Source organism: Eutrigla gurnardus, assembly GCF_963514095.1.
Source record: "Eutrigla gurnardus genome assembly, chromosome: 24".
In the NCBI taxonomy this organism is placed as follows: Eukaryota; Metazoa; Chordata; class Actinopteri; order Perciformes; family Triglidae; genus Eutrigla; species Eutrigla gurnardus.
The window spans coordinates 1,655,286-1,677,673 of record NC_139935.1 but is presented as its reverse complement, the minus strand read 5'-3'; the positions used below and the strand labels follow the sequence as shown (position 1 = coordinate 1,677,673).

The 22,388-nt window shown below is 46.5% G+C and overlaps 2 protein-coding genes across 7 annotated transcripts in view; both read right to left on the bottom strand.

The window, feature by feature from the left end:
* Positions 1 to 70: 70 nt before the first annotated feature.
* On the bottom strand, positions 71 to 4,230 carry LOC311010140 (ly6/PLAUR domain-containing protein 1). The gene is made up of 3 exons (XM_084004678.1): positions 4,007 to 4,230; positions 2,048 to 2,182; positions 71 to 371 (listed from the first exon to the last, which is right to left on the bottom strand). Exons 1-3 carry the CDS (start codon positions 4,056 to 4,058, stop codon positions 148 to 150), a joined length of 411 nt encoding a protein of 136 aa, XP_083860804.1. The 5' UTR covers positions 4,059 to 4,230; the 3' UTR covers positions 71 to 147.
* Positions 4,231 to 6,280: 2,050 nt separating this feature from the next.
* Positions 6,281 to 22,388, bottom strand: part of LOC311010133 (nck-associated protein 5-like) — a 98,758-nt gene continuing 82,650 nt past the window's right edge. For 5 of the 6 annotated variants that reach the window (XM_084004659.1, XM_084004660.1, XM_084004658.1 and 2 more), the window contains 8 exons: positions 18,729 to 22,336; positions 18,135 to 18,234; positions 16,749 to 16,836; positions 14,131 to 14,445; positions 12,986 to 13,101; positions 12,744 to 12,864; positions 12,486 to 12,658; positions 6,281 to 6,714 (listed from right to left, as the gene is read on the bottom strand). In XM_084004659.1, the coding sequence (XP_083860785.1) occupies positions 6,397 to 6,714; positions 12,486 to 12,658; positions 12,744 to 12,864; positions 12,986 to 13,101; positions 14,131 to 14,445; positions 16,749 to 16,836; positions 18,135 to 18,234; positions 18,729 to 22,336 (4,839 nt within the window). In that variant the 3' untranslated portion in view covers positions 6,281 to 6,396. Of the gene's footprint in view, positions 6,715 to 12,485; positions 12,659 to 12,743; positions 12,865 to 12,985; positions 13,102 to 14,130; positions 14,568 to 16,748; positions 16,837 to 18,134; positions 18,235 to 18,728; positions 22,337 to 22,388 lie in introns of those variants that run through there. The other variant, XM_084004663.1, reaches the window with a different exon arrangement.

Below are 22,388 nucleotides of genomic sequence, written 5' to 3'. Positions count from 1 at the left end.
AGACAGAGGGAGGAGGCGATGGAGTCTAGGTCAGAGGGAGGAGGTGATGGAGTCAGAGGGAGGAGGTGATGGAGACAGAGGGAGGAGGCGATGGAGTCTAGGTCAGAGGGAGGAGGTGATGGAGTCAGAGGGAGGAGGTGATGAAGTCTACGTCAGAGGGAGCAGCGTCAGCAGGAGGAGGAGGTGCAGCCCGGTTGGCGGCGGCGGTGCTGAGGAGGCGGGCCTCCTCCTCCTCCTCGGGCCGTTGCAGAGCGCCGTGTTGCAGCAGGAGATGCAGACGGAGTTCAGCCGGCCGGTGCAGAACTGCTGGTAGCCGGAGGAGGCGATGAGGCACGCTCCGGAGGAGGCGCAGGACTTCCGGTAATGTATTCCTGCAAAAACACAAAGAAATGCTCCATCTCTCCAACAGTGGCTCAGCCGATGTAATCAGATTACTTGGTTGGGTTTAGAGCCCTGTGTTTGCCCTTCTGAGGCTGTTATTGCCCCACAGGGCTGAGAGGGGATAGACTTCCTGTCGGCTCTCATTAACTGATGTTCGTCAGCATCGTATACGTTACAACACTTTGCATGCTTGCATAAAGAACTCATCTTCTCTAGTGCTGCAGCGTGTTATCGTCCTCCACAGACTCCTTATCAAGTCACATCTCTCCTTTATGGACTTGTGGCCCTGGACAAGAACTGGATTCAATCAGGTTCAGACTCTCCGTCGGTCTCAGAGTGTTTTATTATCTGATTTCCACTGATGGAGGAGCATAAACATGTTGGTCTCGTCTCCCTCGCTGGTCCTTGACCTGACTGAGGCTTCAACAGGTAGAATTATGGCCTCGATGGTCTGGAACACCAGCAGGAACACTCGGCGCTGTCCGTGGTGCTGAAGCAGCAGACGGACTTAGAATGGAGCTCTGGAGGGTTGGCGTTCTTTTGAAGGCCTAGCCCAGATGCTAACGTGTGTTAGCATGTCCAGGACTGGCTTCTGCTCTTGTGGTTCTGTATTTTTGCTTGTTATTCTGTATGTTTTGCTCTTGTAATTCTGTATGATTTGCTGTTGGGTTTCTGTATTTTATGCTCTTCTGGTTCTGTATTTTTGCTGTTGTGGTTCTGTAGGTTTTGCTCTTGTAATTCTGTATTTTTGCTCTTGTAATTCTGTATTTTTTACTCTTGTGGTTCTGTAGGTTTTGCTCTTGTAATTCTGTATTTTTGCTCTTGTAATTCTGTATTTTTTACTCTTCTGGTTCTGTATTTTTTACTCTTGTGGTTCTGTAGGTTTTGCTCTTGTAATTCTGTATTTTTGCTCTTGTAATTCTGTATTTTTTACTCTTGTGGTTCTGTAGGTTTTGCTCTTGCAATTCTGTATTTTATGCTCTTCTGGTTCTGTATTTTTGCTCTTGTGGTTCGGACCCTCCCCACCTACAGGCTGAGCCCTTCATCCTCTGTAGAGCTGCACTGATCTAATGCTGGAAAGTCTCTCCTCTCTGACGAATGAGCTGAACAAAGCGGTCCGCCGAGATGAGACGACATTACACAGTAAACACAACGGCCTCACACACACATCTGTGTGTAGGTGTTTAATGATGCTGGTGTCTGCAGGACTGTGTTTTCTATCTCTATCTGTGAAGCCGAGCAGAGGAAGGAGATAACAGACGATATCTGTGACTCTGAGACCCAGCGGAGGTCGTCTGCCAGGTCACAAGGTCAGAATCACCACTTAATAAATGAATTATATGATCACGCATTATAGCAAAGTGACCTGCTGATTTCCAGACAACCTTGTTTCCAGACTACGTCTCAGCCCCCCCCCCCCCCCCGAGTGGAGACATCAGAATTTATCTTTGCCCGCCGCGTTCTACATCAACAAAATTACAAGTGCTTTGCCGAGGAAATAAAACCGAATCCTCGGAGGTCCCACAGCTCCGTTTACAGACGGTCACCTTTCTTCTAAGAAATAGAAACTGACAATTACATCCTCCATCATCACTCTGAGCCCTCGAGTCCCAGAGACCTCCTCCTCCACATCTAGACCAGCATCCAGACCAACAGGACCCCTTACCATCGGGCTTGACCAGCACCTCCTTCTGGCACATGTCCTGCACGTTGACGGTGCAGTTGACGATGTACTCCGGCGTGGAGCAGTCGTTGTGCTTCATCTCCTCACACTGGTAGCACTGGATCTGGAGGGCGTCGCCTGTAACCACGGGAACGAGATGGTCACGCATTAGTGGCATGGCAGACATGAACATCTGTTGTTTGTCAAACAACGCTAAATCAATTCTCAGATTGTTTTGGGGAAGAGACCACAGAAGCAGAAAAGTAACTTTGAAGGAATAGCAGACTCAGATGAGAGCCGTTAGCTTAGCTTAGCACAAAGACTGGAAACGGGGGGGTCAGCTAGCCTGGCTCTGATCCAGCGACAGCACCAAGTTAACGATGATTTAAAGATGTGGTTTTATTTGTGTCCTCCTGCAGCAGGTTAATGTCACTTCCTGTCTGCAGACTTCCTTCCTGACGTCCGTCCACAGGGTTTGTAGGCTTCGCTGCTTTTCTTCACGTTTCCTCGAGCTTTTCTCAGATTTGCTTTGAGGATGCTTTCACACCAGAACCAGACGAGCCGAGTGCATCGCCGTCCTCTCCGTGTTGGAGCGGCGGTGACTTTATGTCGGCCAGCGCCGGGATTCTGTGACTTCACACATAAGTCTGTCAGCCGCCCAGTCCAATCTTTGGGGCTTTGCAGACGTTTTTTTATTGGCTGCTTCATGAGTGTCAACGGAAAGGTTATTGATTTACACATCGAGGTGAGAAAAGGCTGTAAAGAAAGAAGAAAAGCCCAGAGTGGGACTTTTAACACCCTGTTTTATAGGTGATAAAGCTGCATTCACAACACAATTGTGCCAGAGTGGAGAATTCTCATCCGGAGGTGGTAAATGTGTCTGACTGCGGCCGCGTCTTCTTGTGAAGTTAATAATATACAGCAGCTTTGGAAGCATTTCATCCTCTAACCGCTGCCTGGATGGGATTTTCTTTTCAGCCTGAAACCTGAAATCTGTCTGCAGGATATTCAGATTAACGGGGAAACAAGTTCAGAGACGCAGCTACAGGACCTCATCTTTTTCTTCTTTTTGTTGCAGAAAACACACTTCTGCAATATGCATGAGACATTTCCACCGGAAAGTCGTTCCATTATATTTAACCTCACTGAGAGCCGAGGATTGAAAGTTATTCATTGCAATTAATTGCATGAATCAGTGTTAATTGTCACGCTGGAGTGTTGCCTGCCAGGATCAATTATTTCAGCATCATAAGAGACATTGAATGGAAAAACCTCAAGTCCAGTAGACCAGCTGCCCCCCCCCCCCCCCCCCCCCCCCACAGGCCTTTAGTCCCCCACAGACACATATTAGTATTAGTGTAATTATTGAAACGGCACCAAAACATTAATCTGGACCCCGACAGCACCATCAGAGCCATCTGATAAAAGTCCACACACACAACACCACAATCAGCCTTAATGACTTTAAACCAGCGGCTCCATCCATCACTGGGGGGGGGGGGGGGGGTTATCAGTCTCATCTAATAACAGAAAAACAGATGATATAAACTACACAATATCAATATCTTCTCATCATAATAACTGGAATAAATGTAAGAACTTTAATAATAGAATAAATACAACAGACAGGAGCCGGAGCTTCTTTCCTCGGGTCTCTCTTCTCAAAGACTTTACTGGAATACTAATAATATTATTATTATTATTATTATTACTGCTCTTCAAACGGGCAGTAGAGAAACAGAAACCAGCTGCAGGTTTCAACCCGAATCTCCATCTGGTTGCGTCTCCTCCGCGCGTAAAAGCAGCGCCATGCCCGGTTATAAGTTCTCAGACAAGGACGCGCCGCCAGCGGTCAGTGTGGTCCGGAGAGCCGGTCCCTCTTCACGCGCGGGGTCCACACGTGCAGCGGAGCCGGGATTACCTTCCTCTAAACAACGACTTGTTAATAAACGGGTCTCTTACCTGCGCGGACGAGGACTCCGGATAAAGTCGCGACAAGCAGAAGGAGACGCATTCTCTCCCAGATGCCGCTCGGAGGGGAAACATGAGCCCAAAGGGAGTTCAGACGGACGAGCCGGGGGACTCGGACACGGACCCGCTCATCCCCCTGTGCCGGCCGAGGACGAGGTGAGAGCAAAAACCTCCGCTTCCTCTTCTTCCTCTTCTTCCTCTGCTGCGCAACTGGAGACGAACCCGGAGCGCACAAATCAGAACGCGCACCACGTGACGGGGGCTCGCGCCTGCCTTTTTTTTATATTTCAGTTAGCTTGTCTTCATGACAGAAATATGATGATGACATAATGTGTTTTACTGGCTTTTTCTAGCCTATTTATATTTCTTTAGTGGAGATACAGTTAAACTTTATTATTTAACGTCCTATTAAATCACATTTCATATCAAATGTAGACATGTATGATGTATTTAATACTTTAAGTTGTGATAATGAAGAATCTTCTACTTTCTATCAGTTTTCATGCAGAGTAGAATTTTTTAAGGGATTTTTTTGGGACTTATTTCTAATTCTTGATGTATTTATTTGGATTGTGCATTTAAAAGTGATCTCTGCTGACCTTCGTGACCTTTTGTGATATTTTATTTACTCTTCCTTGTGTTTACTTGGAAGTGATTAATACGACATATTTGAGTGTATTACTGGATTTATAGACGTAAACACACGAGCCATCGAGGGACTATTTAATGGTTCTAAATCCCTCCACGCCGAGCCGAACGAAGCGTCGCCGGCTGATTTCAGGTGCCCTTGGGGTGAAAGACACACACACACACACACACACACACACACACACACACACACACACACACACACACACACACACACACACACACACACACACACACACACACACACACACACACACACACACTAGCTTGCAGCTCAGTTTGAAATAGGAAATAGTTTCATATTTATTTAGGAAATACATAAAATATAGCATTAAAGTCTGTTGTAACAGACAGAATTGCACACAGTAGTAGTAATAATAATAATAACATTAATAATAATAATAATAATTACCAAAGTAACACTGCTGGTAACCATTTCTCTTTACAGGAACCAGGAACATTTAAGGAGAGAGGTGAAGCATGACAATCACTCTACAGTCCAAAGACAGTACAAAATGTGGGTATAAATACTGGACATCTAGAAAAATACACAAGTCCTCTTCAGACTCTCTTCATACATTATTAACAGTTTCATAGAAAAATTCAAACACACAGTCGGCTCTGATGATTAGCACCAGCTGGTCAAATTCTAAGATAGAAATTTGGCATAACTTCACCTAAAAGTTCAAATATGTCTTTAAAATAAAGTGATAAAATATTTTAGTAACAGCTCTTATCGATCAAAAATAAAGACGTTTAACTCGATCAGAAAAAAAGATCCATGCCGCTTTCAAACAGTAGACTTAAACCTCGGTTGAATGATTGCCAAACAATTTACATCTTGTTTTCTTCCTTTGCATATATGAATCAGCAATGCCCATTCTGATATTAACGTATAGCATTTTTCTTCATATACAACACAATATACAGGACTGAGAGGAAAACTGAGGTTTGGAGAGTTCAGGTATGCTACGCTACACGTTTGGAGGATTTACTGAGTGTATTCTGTGTTTGATTTGATTTTGTCCTGATGGTTTGATTCTTACAATCTACATGAGTCCAGTTTGTTCCCTGAGCTATACGACGACGACACAAGCCAGTCCGACACCGAACATCCTCCGTTAGTTCACGTACCACGTGGATGACATCATCAACACTGAATTTAACAGTTTTGCTTGTGGCTGCACCAAATACCACACAGAGACAATATCATCAGCATGTTTTACCTTAAAATCATTTCAAATAAAATAAATTTGTAAAAAAAAAATTATATATATATTGCTTGGAAAAAAAGAGACAAAGATGGACTATTATGATGAGTCGTGATTCCACATTTGGGCAACTTCAACGGGCAACGTACTTAGCAGCAAAACATAAAAATCTATTTTCCTAGCCAACAGGAATGCAAATCGAAGCAACAATGTTGTTGCAACTTGTACGCCAATGTTGCCCAAAGAAGCCGCGTTCCACTCCTCACACACTTTGTACAGTATTTGTTACAGTGCAATGATAAGAAGTTCCCCAGCGTTGCTGCTGTCCAGTCCACCACACCCAGACTCAAACTGTTCAGGGTCCTGGTTTTGGGGTTTCATCCTCGAGTCTCCGGCTCCACTTAAGTGCTTCGCGTTGTGTGTAGAGAGGACAGGGATGTGGTCCAGATCCAGAGGGGGGAAATCTACCTGAAAATCCACTCGGAAGCAAAGAAAACGTGGTCCAAGACCACGACCTGGTCTTTACACCTCGTTGGAGCCCTGACTGGTGCAGGAGGAGAAGCTGTCGTACAGCGAGTCGCTGAGGGATCCCACAGGGTCCGCCCCGGGCCTGCTGGAGAAGCTGGAGGAGGAGGGGGGCTCGTCCACCTTGCGGCACCCCTCCGTGCTCTTCCCGGCGTCGGCGTTCCCGTCGCCGTGGCGACTGCCTAAGCTGGTGTCCGGGTACAAACTGCCGCTGCTGGAGCTGCTGTGATTCAGCTGGTTCAGAGACTCCAGAGAGAAGTCGAGGGAGCCCGGCTGGCTCGCACTCACCGACATCTTCTCCATGGGAATCTCCTTCTGCAGAGGAACAGACAACATCAATCAATCATTGCTGAATTGCTCTCACATTGGTTGCTTGAACAGACACTGTGAACTCTTAGTTAGTCGCATCCCGCTGTGCTGCAGAGCAGTAAAGTGGAGCCGAGTGTCGGGCAGCATATTGAGATTTGGATCACGCTCGAGGAGCGAACGCGTGTCTCGGTGTTGGCAGGGATGGATGTCTGGGCATCTGGGCTCGCCGACTCTCTCCCCACGTTGTATTAACGCCGTGGCATGATGTATTATTATTTGGGCTGGACAGCTGCGTTGTAGATAAGCGCGGCCTGGACTCCGTTCCTCCGGGGAAATGCAGTGTGTGAAGCTGCTATCCGTTAGCGCGGCTTCAATTAGCGGGAGCAGTTTCCTTGTGAAGGGGCTCATCATTCGGGGGCTCGGAGTCGTGACACTAAAGAAGGTGTTTGGGGTGAAGAATGTGATTATTCCAGGTCTTATCACTGGACCGGATCTGGTCTTGTTGCCCTTTAGGGGCAACTTAGCAGCAATTAGACTCAACAACAAAAGTGCAACCATGTGCTTCGCTGGTATTTGATAACGACCTTCGAGTCTAACAGGTGAAACCAATGAAGACAACTATTCTAATCTCCCTGATTTCTCCTGTGTGGCCCGAGAGGCACCTCGGGGAGCTCGTTACCGTAGCAATCAGCATCAGAAGGCCTCCTCGCAGGCTGGACACCAAACGATGGAAATAGCTGCATTTTGCCTCAAAGTGCAGCCCGGGAGAGCAGCTCCCTACGTAGGTGTCCATGCAGGGCTAAGTACACAGAGGACTAGCTGGAGGGTCCAGGAAAACCTCCAGGGACCCTCAAACATGGACCATTTAGACTGTAGCTGCGAGGTGTGTCTCCCATCAGACCTGAACCCAGATCTGATCCACACGAGAGGCATGAACACATAAACACATGGCTGCATCAGCAACATAGCGAGAGGGCTGTTGAAGTGATAAAGACTTTGGCATGCTGCTAATTGGACCTGCAGGCGTTTTCTCGTTGGACTTAGAAGTTTGGTGAAGACGTGACTGAAATGCTAATGTGGTCCAAAGACCAAATACAACCTTCTCATCCGCCCATCACACCTCCACCAGGAGAATCAGTTCTTTAAACTCAACACACAACAATCTATCGTCTGCATAATGTCGGACTGCAAGACTTGCTTTAGTTTTTAAGGACGTTTTCTTCTTTATGTAAAGTCCAGCTGCCTACAAATAAACATTCAAAGATCGTACTGTTAAGGTTTTAATCATCATCAACACCTCCTTCGCTTTCCTGTCTCTTCTTTATAACATTATATGCCTCGTAACTTTAGCCTTTAGAAACAACCAGTTTGCATATTTATAATACCAATAATATATATATATATATATATATATATATATATATATATATATATATATATATAAAATGTATATATGCAAATATATATATATATATATATATATATATATATATATATATATATATATATATATATATATATATATATATATATATATTGCATTATAAATATGCAAACTGGTTGTTTCTAAAGGTTCTAAACTGGTTGTTTCTATATACAGTATATATATATGTATATATATATATATATATATATATATATATATATATATATATTTGCATTTTCCTTTTTCTTTGTTGTGATTTTGTTTGTCTATATTCCTGTTTCTATCTATTCTGATGTATTGAATGTCACTCCCTCTGGTTTTTATAATATATTCATAAAATAATAATGAAAAAAACTCCAAATATCTCCGACTCAAAAGACTCAAAGCCTTGAAAGGTTTTTCCGACTTTGTAACTCATAATGATGGTCTAAACTACATGATAGTGTTTTCCTCCAGGGCGTATTGATGGATCAGTAAGCATCATAAATGAGCTGCAGCTCCTCATGCTTATAATAATATGAAACAGCAGTATTAATAAAAAATACAAAGCATTCTACAATTCCCTAACTGGCTACTTTCCCGCATTTCCCATAATGCTTTCTGACGAGGCAGCACGGCGTGGCTGTGCATGGTGTTGTGTGTTGGGAGAAACAATGGTCCTGGTTGTTCTCACAGCGGCTCCTCGTTGGCCTGAAGCCTCGTTGCTTTCTTCCCACCAGCTTGTTAATTGCATTCACCTGCCAGCCGGGTGTAAACTATCTGTGAGGAGGTCTGGAAGGAACCAGCAGGACCCACAAGGAGGGGACTAAAAAACACCCCTGGGGGCTTTCTTCCAAAATAAGTAGGAGTACGTTTCTGGTTTATTCAGATAAAGAAAACAGATTTGAACAAATGTGGGAATCTTTGTTTGACGTCGAAGCAAAGTACTATCAAACAAAAAGAAAAATGTTCATTTGCATTTGCACATTCTCTGCAGAACTCAGAGGCGAACAGTAAAAATCTAAAGAAAGTGACTCGATGTGAAATGTGGAGGAGATCTCTGCAGGTGCGGAGGCTCAACTCAAATTAGGCACAGCCGTAGAATGCAGATTAGGCGTTGTTGTAGTTCATTCTGACTCCCATACACTGCTGTTCATAACACTGGTTTATGTCACACAGTTGTTTTATGGCCTCGGGAGAGGAAGAGAGTGTGACGTGATGTGGATCGGTGATTAGCGGAGCTGTGTGACGGATGAAGTCCCGACTCTCTGTAGCTCCTTTTGTTCGGAAACAAGAGAAAGAAGAGAAAGAGGAAGGGACGGCTGACTTATCACAGAGTGGATCGGATTTCAGAAGGAACACGTTACCGTGGATCGAACCCTCCTGGTGCAGGACTCTGTACCGCCCGAGGGTTCAGCTAAATATGATGGCTGCTCACGTAAGTGAGGCTGCAGGCAGACACTTGGAAACAAGAGGCCAAACCGACCATCGGTTCTGTATCACATGTCAGCGACGGGAAGCTGAATAAAAAGTCCTTTATTGGGACACGAGCAAAATTCTCCTATTCCCTCCTCCTTGATGTTTTTGTAAGGATGGTAAGATCTGTTGGAAGCAGCTCAACATATATGATTTACTGAGGTTAGCTCGGACGATGACACATCTCAAAGTTAGTTTGATCACGATCCCGTCAGGAGGAAGTTGTTGATGTGAGGATGATATTGTGTGGAGCAAGATTCATTAAATCAAATTATCACTGCTGATTGTCCTCGATCTCTGGCTTTCGACTTCTGGGTCTACATCGTCTGACTCCGGCTTCTCGTCGCCTAGCAACGGCATCAATCTGACAGCCGTTGGTATTTATTTATACATCGATATCGTTTTGGTGATGCAGTTAAAATCTCGTCTGCTGAATTGTTCCCGTTCTCCTTCGCTATGTGATCAGCCCTTCCCCGCTCGGGTGCATGCTGATTTGTTTGGACCCGGGTCACAGAAACCCCTCCAGGAATCTCCCTAACTTCACTGACGCCTAACTTCTGCAGCAATTTTCTTCCTCCGTCCTGCAGACGGAAGACGGACAAAGAAAAGACGCGAGTAAGCAGGAATGAAAAATGAGAAAATGTGAACAAAAGCAGATGAAGAGAGTTGTAAATATAGAGAGAGGCAACAGTGGAAGGGAGACAAGGGGAGACACGTGGGAGAAAGAGTAGAGGATAGGAGGAGGAGGAAGAGGAGGAGGAGGAGGAGGTGGGGCGCCGTTAGCAGCGCTGTCAGCTGCTGTCAGGATGATGAATGGGAGGCCGGCGCCGGCTGTGAGGGCTCTGATGGGAGCCGCTGAGCTTTACATCACTCTCCTGAGTGTTTGTGAAAGGTTATTAAAGGAGCTTAAATCACCGGCTCTGACACCGGCCAGCCACCAAACTTCCCAAACTGCCGCCGTGACGACGCAGAGACAAAAGGAGAGTCGGCCGCTCGGTAAGGGACGTGCACCCGGACGGCTGAGGAGGTGATGACACGCAGATGGATCGTCCTTTTTCAAATGAGTAATGTCGGGTAAACGGGTTCAACAGCTCTCATCCATCATTATGGCTTCTTCACAGCTCATTGTCCAAACTTTGGCTAAGAAGGAAATATATTGAGTCTTCAAAGTCTCGTCGAGAGAGAAGTAGGACCATTTTCTCATAGACTTCTATACAACCAGAGAGGAGTCGCCCCCTGGTGGCCAGCAGAGAGAAGTAGGACCATTTTCTCATAGACTTCTACACAACCAGAGAGGAGTCGCCCCCTGGTGGCCAGCAGAGAGAAGTAGGACCATTTTCTCATAGACTTCTATACAACCAGAGAGGAGTCACCCCCTGGTGGCCAGCAGAGAGAAGTAGGACCATTTTCTCATAGACTTCTACACAACCAGAGAGGAGTCGCCCCCTGGTGGCCAGCAGAGAGAAGTAGGACCATTTTCTCATAGACTTCTACACAACCAGAGAGGAGTCGCCCCCTGGTGGCCAGCAGAGAGAAGTAGGACCATTTTCTCATAGACTTCTACACAACCAGAGAGGAGTCGCCCCCTGGTGGCCAGCAGAGAGAAGTAGGACCATTTTCTCATAGACTTCTATACAACCAGAGAGGAGTCGCCCCCTGGTGGCCAGCAGAGAGAAGTAGGACCATTTTCTCATAGACTTCTACACAACCAGAGAGGAGTCGCCCCCTGGTGGCCAGCAGAGAGAAGTAGGACCATTTTCTCATAGACTTCTACACAACCAGAGAGGAGTCGCCCCCTGGTGGCCAGCAGGGAGAATGATGCTCTGCAGGCACTCCCGCCTTGGCTTTATTTGGATGTCAAACACATAATGAATATAATTGAAAACTATGTACTGATGCGTCGTACTACATCCTGGTCACACATCCAACTTCCTGTCCACTGGGCCTCAAAACGCTCTTTTTGAGCGAGTCTCTCGCTTCCCGTGAACTCTGCCTCGGTAAACGGAGCCTCGTGCTGTTGTAAACTGCCTGATTGAAATTCTCCTTTTGCTCGGGGAGGTTTCGGATGGGAGAGTCAAGGACACTTGCTGTTTACTATCCCTTCACCATGCAGTGTCATATTCCTGCAGATAATAAAAAATAACGGTAAAATATAAGCATTCATTTACATGTGTGGACGCTGCCTTTGCTACAGGTCCATAAAACATAATTCTAATATATAATGGTGCAAATTAAAGCTGAAGCAGTGAGCGTATTCCACCTCCATAATTATTCTAATGTATGGGTGTAAATGCGGTACAACCATATATCTGATGACACCAAAGGGCAGGAAGAAAAAACACTCTCTTCCCCTCTCATACATGAACTTGTATTTTTTCAGGATATGGATTTTTGTGTCAGGGTGGGTGTCGGGGCTGCAGCAGTGTAAGAGGAGAGTTTGGCCGTTCCCGGACCGGCTGGAGGCCATTTCATGGTCTCTGGTCCTCATTTGTCATTCAGCAGCGTTAAATACTAAACGGCAAATGCCTGCTGACACCAGAGAGTGAGGCGATCGAAAGCAATTAGGTGGCTTCTTCTATGAAGATCTCCAAACAATCCAAGGGTAGACCTGGGAGTTTAGGCAGTTTGTTGCCTCAGGACGGATTTTGAAGGTAAAGTTGACATTGCAACTCAACGAGACGCTCCGGACAAAAGTCTGTCAAAGTCTCTGACATGCAGGAATGTCTTCATTATTCTATTTAACACAGGTACGCATGACATTATCTGGGAAATAAAAACGTGAATATATTGCATGACAATGAGGCTATAACGTCCAATAAATTGCTTGCTAGGCGTCGGCGTCGTGCCTGTAAAGCATCTTATGAATAAAAGCCCATTAGCGGTGTTTGATACTCACACTGAGTCTGTCTCCCGCTCTGCCGTCCAGCGCCGAGTCCTGGTGCAGCAGGTTGTACTGGGAGATCCTCCTGCTGTCCTGCAGATGGGAGTACATGTTGTGTTGGTAGTAGTCCATGATGGACAAGGATGTCTCCACGCTGCTTCTCTTCAGGGTCTCCTCGTTCGGGTCCACTGTGGACGGAGGAGTACGTTATGAGGGGGAAGTCCACTTAAGGAACGTCAGAAATCATTTGGTGAGTAACCGTTCCAACCAGACCTGAGTCCGGCTTTGTGGGTCTGTGGATCAGGGTCCTGTGTGGTAGGCTTCCAGGTCCCTCGGGTTCGGTCTCGGTGTCGCTGCTGCTCCCCGAGTACGTGCACACTTGCAGCGCTCTTTCCTGTATATATATATGTATATAAGAATATAGGTTGTCAAATAACAGTGTTCTGGGTTTTCTTTGAACTTCTGAACATTTTCATATTACATGTATTGCATGTATGTGAATGTAGATGACGTACGCCGGGCATGTCATGGTCCTGGACTTTCATCTTCCTCGGTGTCTCCTTTGCTTTGTCCTCGGCGGAGACGTTGCACCGCGGAGGACAAAGACTCAGCCTCTTTGTCATGATTGCTTCTGTAAGTCAAAAGAGAAAAAAGAGTCACGGGACGTTCAGGAACTGTTTTGCATTCATATATATATATATATATATATATATATATATATTTCCGGGGAGAGGAAAACATCAATTGAAATCCGACTGATGAAACCCATCCAGCTACATAAACATCCTCGTTTCTGCACATATGCAGAATGCAGTCAAACATTAATGGTGTCCGCCCGGCCATTCTCCCCCACCAGGGCTCCTGGCAGCTGATGGGCCCGGACAAGAAAGCACTGCCTTATTATCACTCTGCCCATTGCTCCCTAGGACGGACGGACAATTTAAATGTCTCTGATAATATTGAGACACATCGGCATCATAAAAGTCCTCTCGCCTGTTAGGAGGCAAGAAACCAGGGGTGGACTCGGCTCCTTTCTAGTGATGACAGAAAAGATAAAGGGACATAGAACATGAGATAAAAATGTACAAACTAAGTTTGACGACGGGTGAAATAGATGCAGCCTCATGTCCTGGCAGCATTAAACCGCTGATCCCCGTATGTTTTTGTAGCTTTAATCATCCGGTTGCATCCCACCCACCACCTTTCTCTGGTGCATCACAGAGCCACAAGGTGCTTTATGTTGACAACGCTTCTCTGATTTAGTGTCCCCGGGACGAGGATGCGTTCAGGTTCTATAAGGACACGGACGTCAGCGTTAGCTTCATAATCAGCTGAACCAACACGCTGCTCCTTTTAATCAGAGTTTAATAAAGCCGACTACGTCCTGGTGTCTGCTGGTCTGGCACCCTTGAGTGTCTCTGAAGGTAAATGTGTTCACATTAAGGACAGAGACATCCATATTGCACTTACGTCCTGAAAGGTACAAGCCGAGGCTTTCAAGGCTTGGCGCTTGGCCATCGAGCATAATATTAGCTGCTTTTATAGACGTGCCTTTCAATTTATTTTGACAGAGAAAATCAGAAACAAAGTTTGTCATGTGGTGCCAGATAAATAACCAACGGACAGAGAAACCCTCAATGAAAAGAGGCTCCTGACTCACCTGAAGACGCTAACTTGGGCAGGCGGCTCTGGGGGTCGTTGCTGCTGCCGGTCACACTGGGGTCGGACTGGGAGTGACCCATGCTGGTCGGGGCATGCGGGCGGGTTTTTGGGAGGGAAGGCACTTTCACGTCAGGCTGTGAGGGGTCTGGGTGAGAGGAGGGAGGATCCCTAGTGAGGTCGGAGGAGCCGGCGGTCACCCCGTCGGGGCTGGACTCAGATTTGGGGATGTGGCGAGCGCTGGCTCGGGTGACGGAGTCGGGGAGGGGGAAGGTGCCGATCCCGCTGTCCAGGGTTCTCATCTGACAGCCGGAGCCTAAAGTGACAGGGAGAGGAGTGTGACGTCTGGGAGGAGCACGGGAACGACGACGGAGGAAGATAAGCGGATGAGGATAAGGATTCACATGCAGCGGAAAGGGTTGTGAGTAAAGAGGGCGTCTGCAGCAGGACCAGTAACACATGAACGGCAGGAGGAAAGAGAAAAGACAGCATGTAAAATCATATTTAAACTTCAGCTACAACAGTAGATACGATACGACACACAATAAAAGCCCCTGCTGCCAACGATCCTGAACAAAACACAGGGTTGAGCTGCAGCTCGAGGACACGTTCCTCTGATTCATCAGAGTGCATGCTGGGTGGTAATCAGGAGAAATGACAGGAAGCAGCAACAGATGGATGTCGTTAGGAAGGCACAGTTTTGCGGAGCCTCGACTCGGGCTGGAACAGATGGACGGCCGTTCCGATCAGCCCGGGACCTCGTAAACTTTGTATTCTACATCCGCTAATTGTGTGTTGTTTGCAACTTTTTGCTGAGAAAGAATTTGTAAAAGTCAAAGGGTTGCCGTGCATAATATCTCCGACTGATGGATCTTCCGCAGACATCAGCGCAGTCTCTCGACATATTGACCGAAAACTCTTTGATATCATGATTACATTATAAAGAGCTTTAGGAGTGATAATCGGAAAGCATCAACGGCAGAAATAAGATGGCATATGAAATGGTATCATCAGCAAAAAAGTACATTCAAGTAGTCATTAGGATTAATTATGTTGTATAACAACAGTGGACCGTGCATAGATCCCTGTAGCACCCCGATTCTGACTGTCAGCAGTCTTGACTGAGCTCCATCAGCAACAACAGTCTGTTCTCTGTGTAAGGTAAGAATATCTGCTAGGAGTCACCTGAGGATATTTGTTTCATGTAGTTGACATAAAAGCAAAGAATACACATGTGCTTATGTGTTTGTGCAAGAAAGAGAAAGGTGGAGGCAGCCATCGATTACACAGCGGTATAATTGAATGCCAAGCCTGGCAGTTGAAAATGCTCCCTGTAACCAAACCATAACAAGGTCCACAGTAATTCTACCCTGAGGCAACAACAACTGGACGTAATGTAGTTTTTCATGGGCGCCCTATCACTTCTGTATACAACCTCCAGGGTCTGAAGTGCAGAATGGGCTTTATGTAATGAGGAGGTGTCAAAAGTAACTGTAACCTTATGGGGGAGATATTTCTGTGTCAGCAATCGCAGGAAAATGCCATGATAATTCACAATAATTGTAAAGTCGATTTCCACAATAAAGAGAAGTAGCAAGATGTGCTGCAAAATGTAACACTAATGCCTTTTTTTGGGCTGAAGAATGGTGCTTTGTATTATCTCGGGTTTCTTTTAGCCCCGTGTGCTTCCCAAAACAGCAGAAAGTAAGTTTGAAAACCAGAAGCATCAGCATGCTTGGAAATAATTGCTGAATCATTGGTATTGATCAACGATGCTGTCCAACCCCTGCAGATATATTAGGCTCACTCTGTGCTACGGGGCCAGTCAAAATGTTATTTATTGTCCCTTTACAGGAGAAAATACTGCCTCAAGGGAACTTCTGCTATACACCATGAGAGACCAGTGGAAAGTCAACTTCACATTCATAACTTGGGTTTTGCACAAGCTGCTTGCATCATAAACCAGCTGCTGGATGTAAACGAGTCACATGATTGATGCGTTTGGCCGGCGTTCGGCCCCGTGAACGCTGCACGCTGCAGATATGTGGCATTAAAGCAACACCGTGGAGCAACGATCAGCCACAGCGGAAACCTTTATGAAGTATTTAGTTCATATTGTCTGCAAGTGCTTAGCTGGCAGAATATAAGAAGCCAGCGTGTTCAGAGACAATTAAGCATTTCATTTTCTGGCGTAGTGACACATCGTGAGCTCATTTTCACACACAAGAATATTTCTTTCATGTTTTCTCATCAATCTCTTTCATGGTTCATTTGTGACGGCCGGTGACAGCTTCTCCAAACTGTACCGGCTGATGTAAACACTCGCAAACATGTGGCCAAAAACAGACGACACGGACATCCGGCCGAGTGAAAGGAGCGAGAGCAAAGTTGGTAAAGAGGAGGAGATCGGCAGCTCCGTCGCCATGGCGACTCTATGGTAAAAAACTACACAGGACTTGCACCCAGGAGACCACCGTACTGTCAACATTGGATTAACATTTGCTACGCAACGTTACGTAAGAAAATCAGCTCAGGGCAAAGCAAAAAACAAAAACAAAAGTCATGTTGTTTGGCACATAATCACTCAGTTTAGCATCTCTTGGTAAAATGTCAGCTTACCGATCATGTGATCTTGACAAGCTGTGTCGGGGATGCGTCCCTCCTCATTCTCAGCTCTCAGGTTGATCTTCTGAGTCATTAAAAGGGTCTAGAATATTAAGAAACAGTGCTGTTGGTGACCCAAACTTCAAACTGCAGCTAAGATAGAGTAAGGTATATAGTATATATATATGTATATTATAGATGCTATGACATTATCTTACATACATCCATTTATAAAGCTTCCTCTGGGGACATTTGCAGAAGAGAATCAGTTAAAGTAGCATCAGATTCATATAATTTATGAATTTTGAGTTTCTGGCATTGTGTAAGTTCTGTTCAAAAAGAAGTAAGGCAGTTGTACTCAAGATTCCACTCCTACATGCACCAGATCAAAAATAAAATAAAATCAAAACCTGAATTAACAAACCCCAACCCTCTAACCCTAAACCTAACTCTCTACACCTAACCCTCTAAACCTGAACCTAACCCTTATTGCTTGGTGCTATCTGGTCAAACAAATTGGCAATCATTACAAATATTGGATTCACAGGATGTTTGGATCACTATGATGATTTTATTTAGATATTTAAATATAAAACACACAAAATATAATATTTATTTGATTGTTTTGTTGTTGTTATTTTTCCCCCACTCCTACCACCACCAGATCAATAGGCCTGTGCACCTGATCCTGCCTCACTTTAATTGGGCTATTTTTGAAGTGGCTTTGGGGCGGTGCAAGAGAAGCAGCTTGTAGGTCATAACGTGTCCCTCCTTTGTTGTATTTCTGTGGGGAGCAGATAGAGGAAGCTCGGAGGATGGCATTAAGGCCCTTTTGTCAAATTGAGTGCCTGCGATAACGGGCTCCTCCACGTTATCAAACGTCCACATCATCTGGATTAAATGTCCTGCATTATGTAACCAGACTCTCTTTGTGTCACGCTCTCCCTCCATTCCTTATATTTTCTTTCTCTATTGCTTTTTTCATGTTCTCTCAGGCACTCAGCTGACAGATAAAAACGGAATAAACCCACAAGGTCATAATTTTGAGAGCACTGATATGATTTAAAGAACAAGGCCGCTGAGAGACGTCTAATTTCAGGTTGTATTACACGTACGTGGCTGTCTCGTGTTTTAAAAACCTTCAGCCGTATGGAGACAACAACATCAGCCTGGCTGGATGCTGAAAAGTAGGCAATGAATGGAGGCGAAGCACAAAGTGAATCGATAGCGAGCCTTGGGGGATGAAGAGGCGGCGCTGCGGTGTTTGTGAACATGTATATTGTAGAGAAACCTTGGGGAATATGCATGTATGTGTGTGTACCGAGTCTGTTCAAACACAATCACAAACAAGCAGATCTAGAATACACACATGAGATATAATAAAGTCTGTTGCGGACTTACAGCGGTATCTGGACAGATCTCCATATCTCCCTTCACTTCGCTCCTGGGCGTGGAGATCCCAGGCGGCGATGCAGCCACGCCGTTGCCCTTCACAGCAGTCCTGCAAGAAAATAACATTTCATCTATTATTTCACTCATTTCAACTCCCCAGGTGGAAAAGTGAGCCTGCTGATGAATCACATGCTCACAGAAGTGCTGTCTTGTGTTCAACAACCTCTGTGAAATGCTCCCTTCCAAGTGATTGCAGTAACTCCTGATAGAAATCTGTCAGCCGTGATTCCAAGTGTCAAATCAAAGAAGTGACGACTACGAAATGTGGAGCTTTCCTGGCTTACAGATGCTTTAACTGGAGTGTGCTGACTGCGTGTCTGGATGTGAGGACTGCTTACACTCACAGTAGAGGAATCATAATTCCAACAGACACCTGCTGTTTATTTATCAGTTTCTCCCAACACGCAGGTTTAATGCAGCAATGGCTTATGTTTGATTTGAAGGAACAAGCAATTTGTTTTAGAGTGTCGATTCACTTGACAACCGTGAGGAGTCTCTGTGACTCGGGGATTTTCTGGAGAACAAAGATGATGTTTCACCAACCTGCCAAGAAGCTCCTTCACAAACTGGTCTTTGCCAATCAACGCCGTCGTACTCTGGATCTGACTGGCAATCTGACCCATCTGGTTGTTGCAGTGGTCCATGATGGAGCTCAGCTTGTTGTTCATCTCGGACAGATTCTGCACCTCCTGACTGTCTCTCTGCTGGTTATCGTTTTTCTTCTTCTCCTTCTTCTTGTCAGACCTCATCTGTTTGCTCACAAGCGCCGATCCGATCTTCGACTCTTTCTTCTCATCCTTCGCCTTGGGGTTGTCCACCTTCTTGCCGCTCAGGGCTGGAAGTTTGCTTTTACGGAGGCCGAACCAGTTTGCCAAAGAGGGGCCCGTTTTCTGTTTGGTCTCGCTGGCAGCAACTTTCTCCTGTTCTTGACATTTCTGCAAGTTCTGCTCGATTCCCATCATGACTTTCTCTTCGATGGTGCAGGCGGTTGGGCTGATCTTTTTCTCCTCCGTATCTGGAGAGTCTGTCTGGGTTTTGACTTCCCTACTAAAGTCTGGCTCATTAGCAGTGGCTGCTATGCCTCCTGTCTCTCGCACTGTGTTTTCTGAGCTATAGACACAAGAGGAGGGAGGATGAAACTGTGGATGAGAGGCGACTTTTGATGGCTTACGAATGTTCAAACCAATCCTATCGCTGATGGGTAAGCTGCGCACCTCCTTGTGAGAAGGCGAGGCGATCGCATCCCCCTTCACGGTGCCCTGTGACCCTTCACCTTTTGAGCCTGATTTAGTTCTCTCGGGGAGGAGGTTGTGACTGTTTGACCCTGTCATGCCTCCATAGTGGCTCAGCCTAGTCCTCGGGCAATGGACAGGGCTTTCCACTAACCCAACACTCGGTACCTCCAAGGAACTCTGCCTCGACAAAGAGTTCCCCCTTTCACCCGAGTTGGTGATGATCTGAGTTCTTATTTTTCCTGGTCCATCCAGAACATTGATGTTGGGTTTCTCAATGTAGTTGGTGCTGAAACTGTGGCTGCGAGCTTTGGCCCCGTTCATCCCCATTGCCGGCTTCAGATGAGGTTTGGTTGTTACAGATATGGATCGAGAGAAAAGTTGACTACTCCTTTTCCCTTTGTCGCAAACCTCCTCCTCCTCTGGCAACACAGCAGCATGCACTTGGTCTTCCAGTAACCCACACTGGACCTCTGCTTTCACCTCTATAACGGACATTTTGGGTGGTGAGACAATACTGTACACCGGCTGCAAGCCGTCACACTGGGTAGAGGCATTTGACGTCACAGTTTCCTTGGAGACCAAGTTGATATGATCCTTCTCTTGCTTGCCTGGTACAGATGGACTATTTTTATGGCTGGGGGGAGATTTTAAAAATGCTTTAAACCCCATTGGGATGCGAGTCTTTGAGGCTTTTTCCGGTGTGTTGGGGGAAGTAATGACCGAGCTTGGAGGGCTGACAACAGCTTTACAATTCTGTGGTTCTGTTTTACCTTGAGGGGTGTCCTGAAGTGATATAGGTAAACTAATAGAAGGCTTCTGAACTGTCTGCTGGACATTTTCGTGAGTTGATCCTCTTTTACTTGCAAATGAGTTCTGAAGTGAGGACCCTCTGAGGGCACTGTAGGGAGGAGGGACATTCTTTGAGCTTTTAGGTGCATTTTCAGTTTCTGGAGCACACCCTGAGTTTGCAGAAGGGAGGTAGTCTTTCGTGGTCATCCGCTTGGAAGTGCCTTTAGTAGGTGTCTGAGTCATGGCAGGGGACTTTTGAAGGTGCTGACTGGTTTTTTCAACCAGTTTCTGAGGTGCAAGTGCAGTCCCGTAGCCTGCATCCAAGTCTAAACAGTCTTTATCCTTGATGGGTAGCGTAGTTTGCATATTTGGTACAAGTGAGGTGTGGTAACTTGGGGGAGGGCCCCTCACAGTGGTTGGTGTGGAGGTTTGAGCCACCCATGTTTTATGTGCTTGAGGCGACCCTTCATAATTTGGTCTGATCAGTAAGGAGGTGGTGCGGCCCGGGGGAGGGGGAGGAGAAGGGGACCTGAGTTTATTTTTGCTGGTTTCACAGTGTTTGTCTCTGGTTGGCTGTTCAACATTGTCAGCATACTCCAGGTGTCTCCTTGAGAGTTGTGGGGAACTGGGGGAGGGGCCTTTACTCCATTCGGTCCTGCTGGGGAGTTTGCCGTTTACCGCCTTTGGGCTCTGTGAGCAGGTTCCTGGTGACTTGATGAACCTGGACATTTTAACTGCAGGAGAGGAGGGGGATTTCTCCTGACTGGAGGGTCCTGAGTTTACACTGTTACTTGGTTCAGTGGAAGAACCCTTGGACAATCTCAGCGGGGATCCTAAAGGTTTGTTACGACCAGGTATCTTTGAACCACCGGACTTGAGAGCAGCAGAGTCGTTAGCGGGAGGGATGGAATGGCCTTTATTAGGTCGGCTGCTCAGTGGTTTGATGAGTTTCCTCTGTGGCGTCAGCTGCATCGATAGCCTCTCTGCACTGGCTTCCCTGCTATTGCTCGTTTTGCTAGACCTCATTTGATATTCAGATGGCTTCTCTGGAGACTCAAGAACAGTGTAGTTTCTTGCATTTGCTGATTTTTGCCTCGTCGGCCTCTCTCGGGGCACCAGTTCTGTGTAATCAGCAACAGCCTTGCTACTCTGAATGTCATTTCGCGGCCCAGCAGCTGCTGTGAGCTTCTGAGCACAAAGTTCAATAGGCTCTCCTTCTGCATCAAATATTGCCAAAATGCTTTCCTCAGACTGAGTACACGTTGCCCCTTTGGGCTCCTTAAGTAGACTGAAAGGTCTGGGCCTCCCGTCTGCAGACTGGGTGCGTCCCTGCTCTCTTCGCAAGCATTGCTGTACAAGCAGCTTGGCAGCATCTCTTGACACCCTCTTGGAGTCCCTCTCTGCCTGCGCCGATGGCTGGCACAAGGACATTCGGATGTCGCTCGACTCAGAGTTCAGATCCTCTGGATCGTCCAGGTCGGAGATGTGATTAGGACCCTCCGGGTCAGAAGGGTGGAAGTGCAGTGAGGATGGTTTAGAAAAAGCTGATGTCCGATGCCCTCCCTCAGGGAGAAAACTGTTAATGAAGCTCATGAGTCTCTCAGGACGCTCTTTAGAGTCACAATCAGATGGTTGCTTGGTAGCCAGAGGACCTGAGCCCCCGTCACCTCCACCTCCACTGTCCTGTAGACCCTCCCAGCTACACAGACTGTCCGAAATGCTGCGGGAGAGCCTCTTACAGTAAAACCAGCTGTCCTTGGTGGGGATGTCATCTCCCCGACTGGATTGTGCCAATTCATCATCAGCATCATCGGACTCATAAGAGAACTTCCTGCCCCCGACGGCTGAAGGTCTTCCCACATGGGTAGGCTTGGACACGCCTTTGCCGGCACCCTTGATCCCCAGGGAGTAGATGCCCTCGTTGGAGTTCATGCAGTCTTTGTCCGCCGACTTGGAGACCTTGGCTGAAGCCGAGGCGCTCCTGTGCTTCCTCCTCTGGAGCTTCCTCAGCCCCTCCAGGATGTTGCTCTCCTTGCGCCTCGTGGGCGGCTGCTCCTCCAGGGCGGCGCAGATATTACTCGGGGCTGACGAACCCAAACTCAGCCTCTTCTCCCACGTTAGAGATGACTACGGGGCAAAAAAAGAGTGGGTCAACATTATGAACAATCATCATCATCAT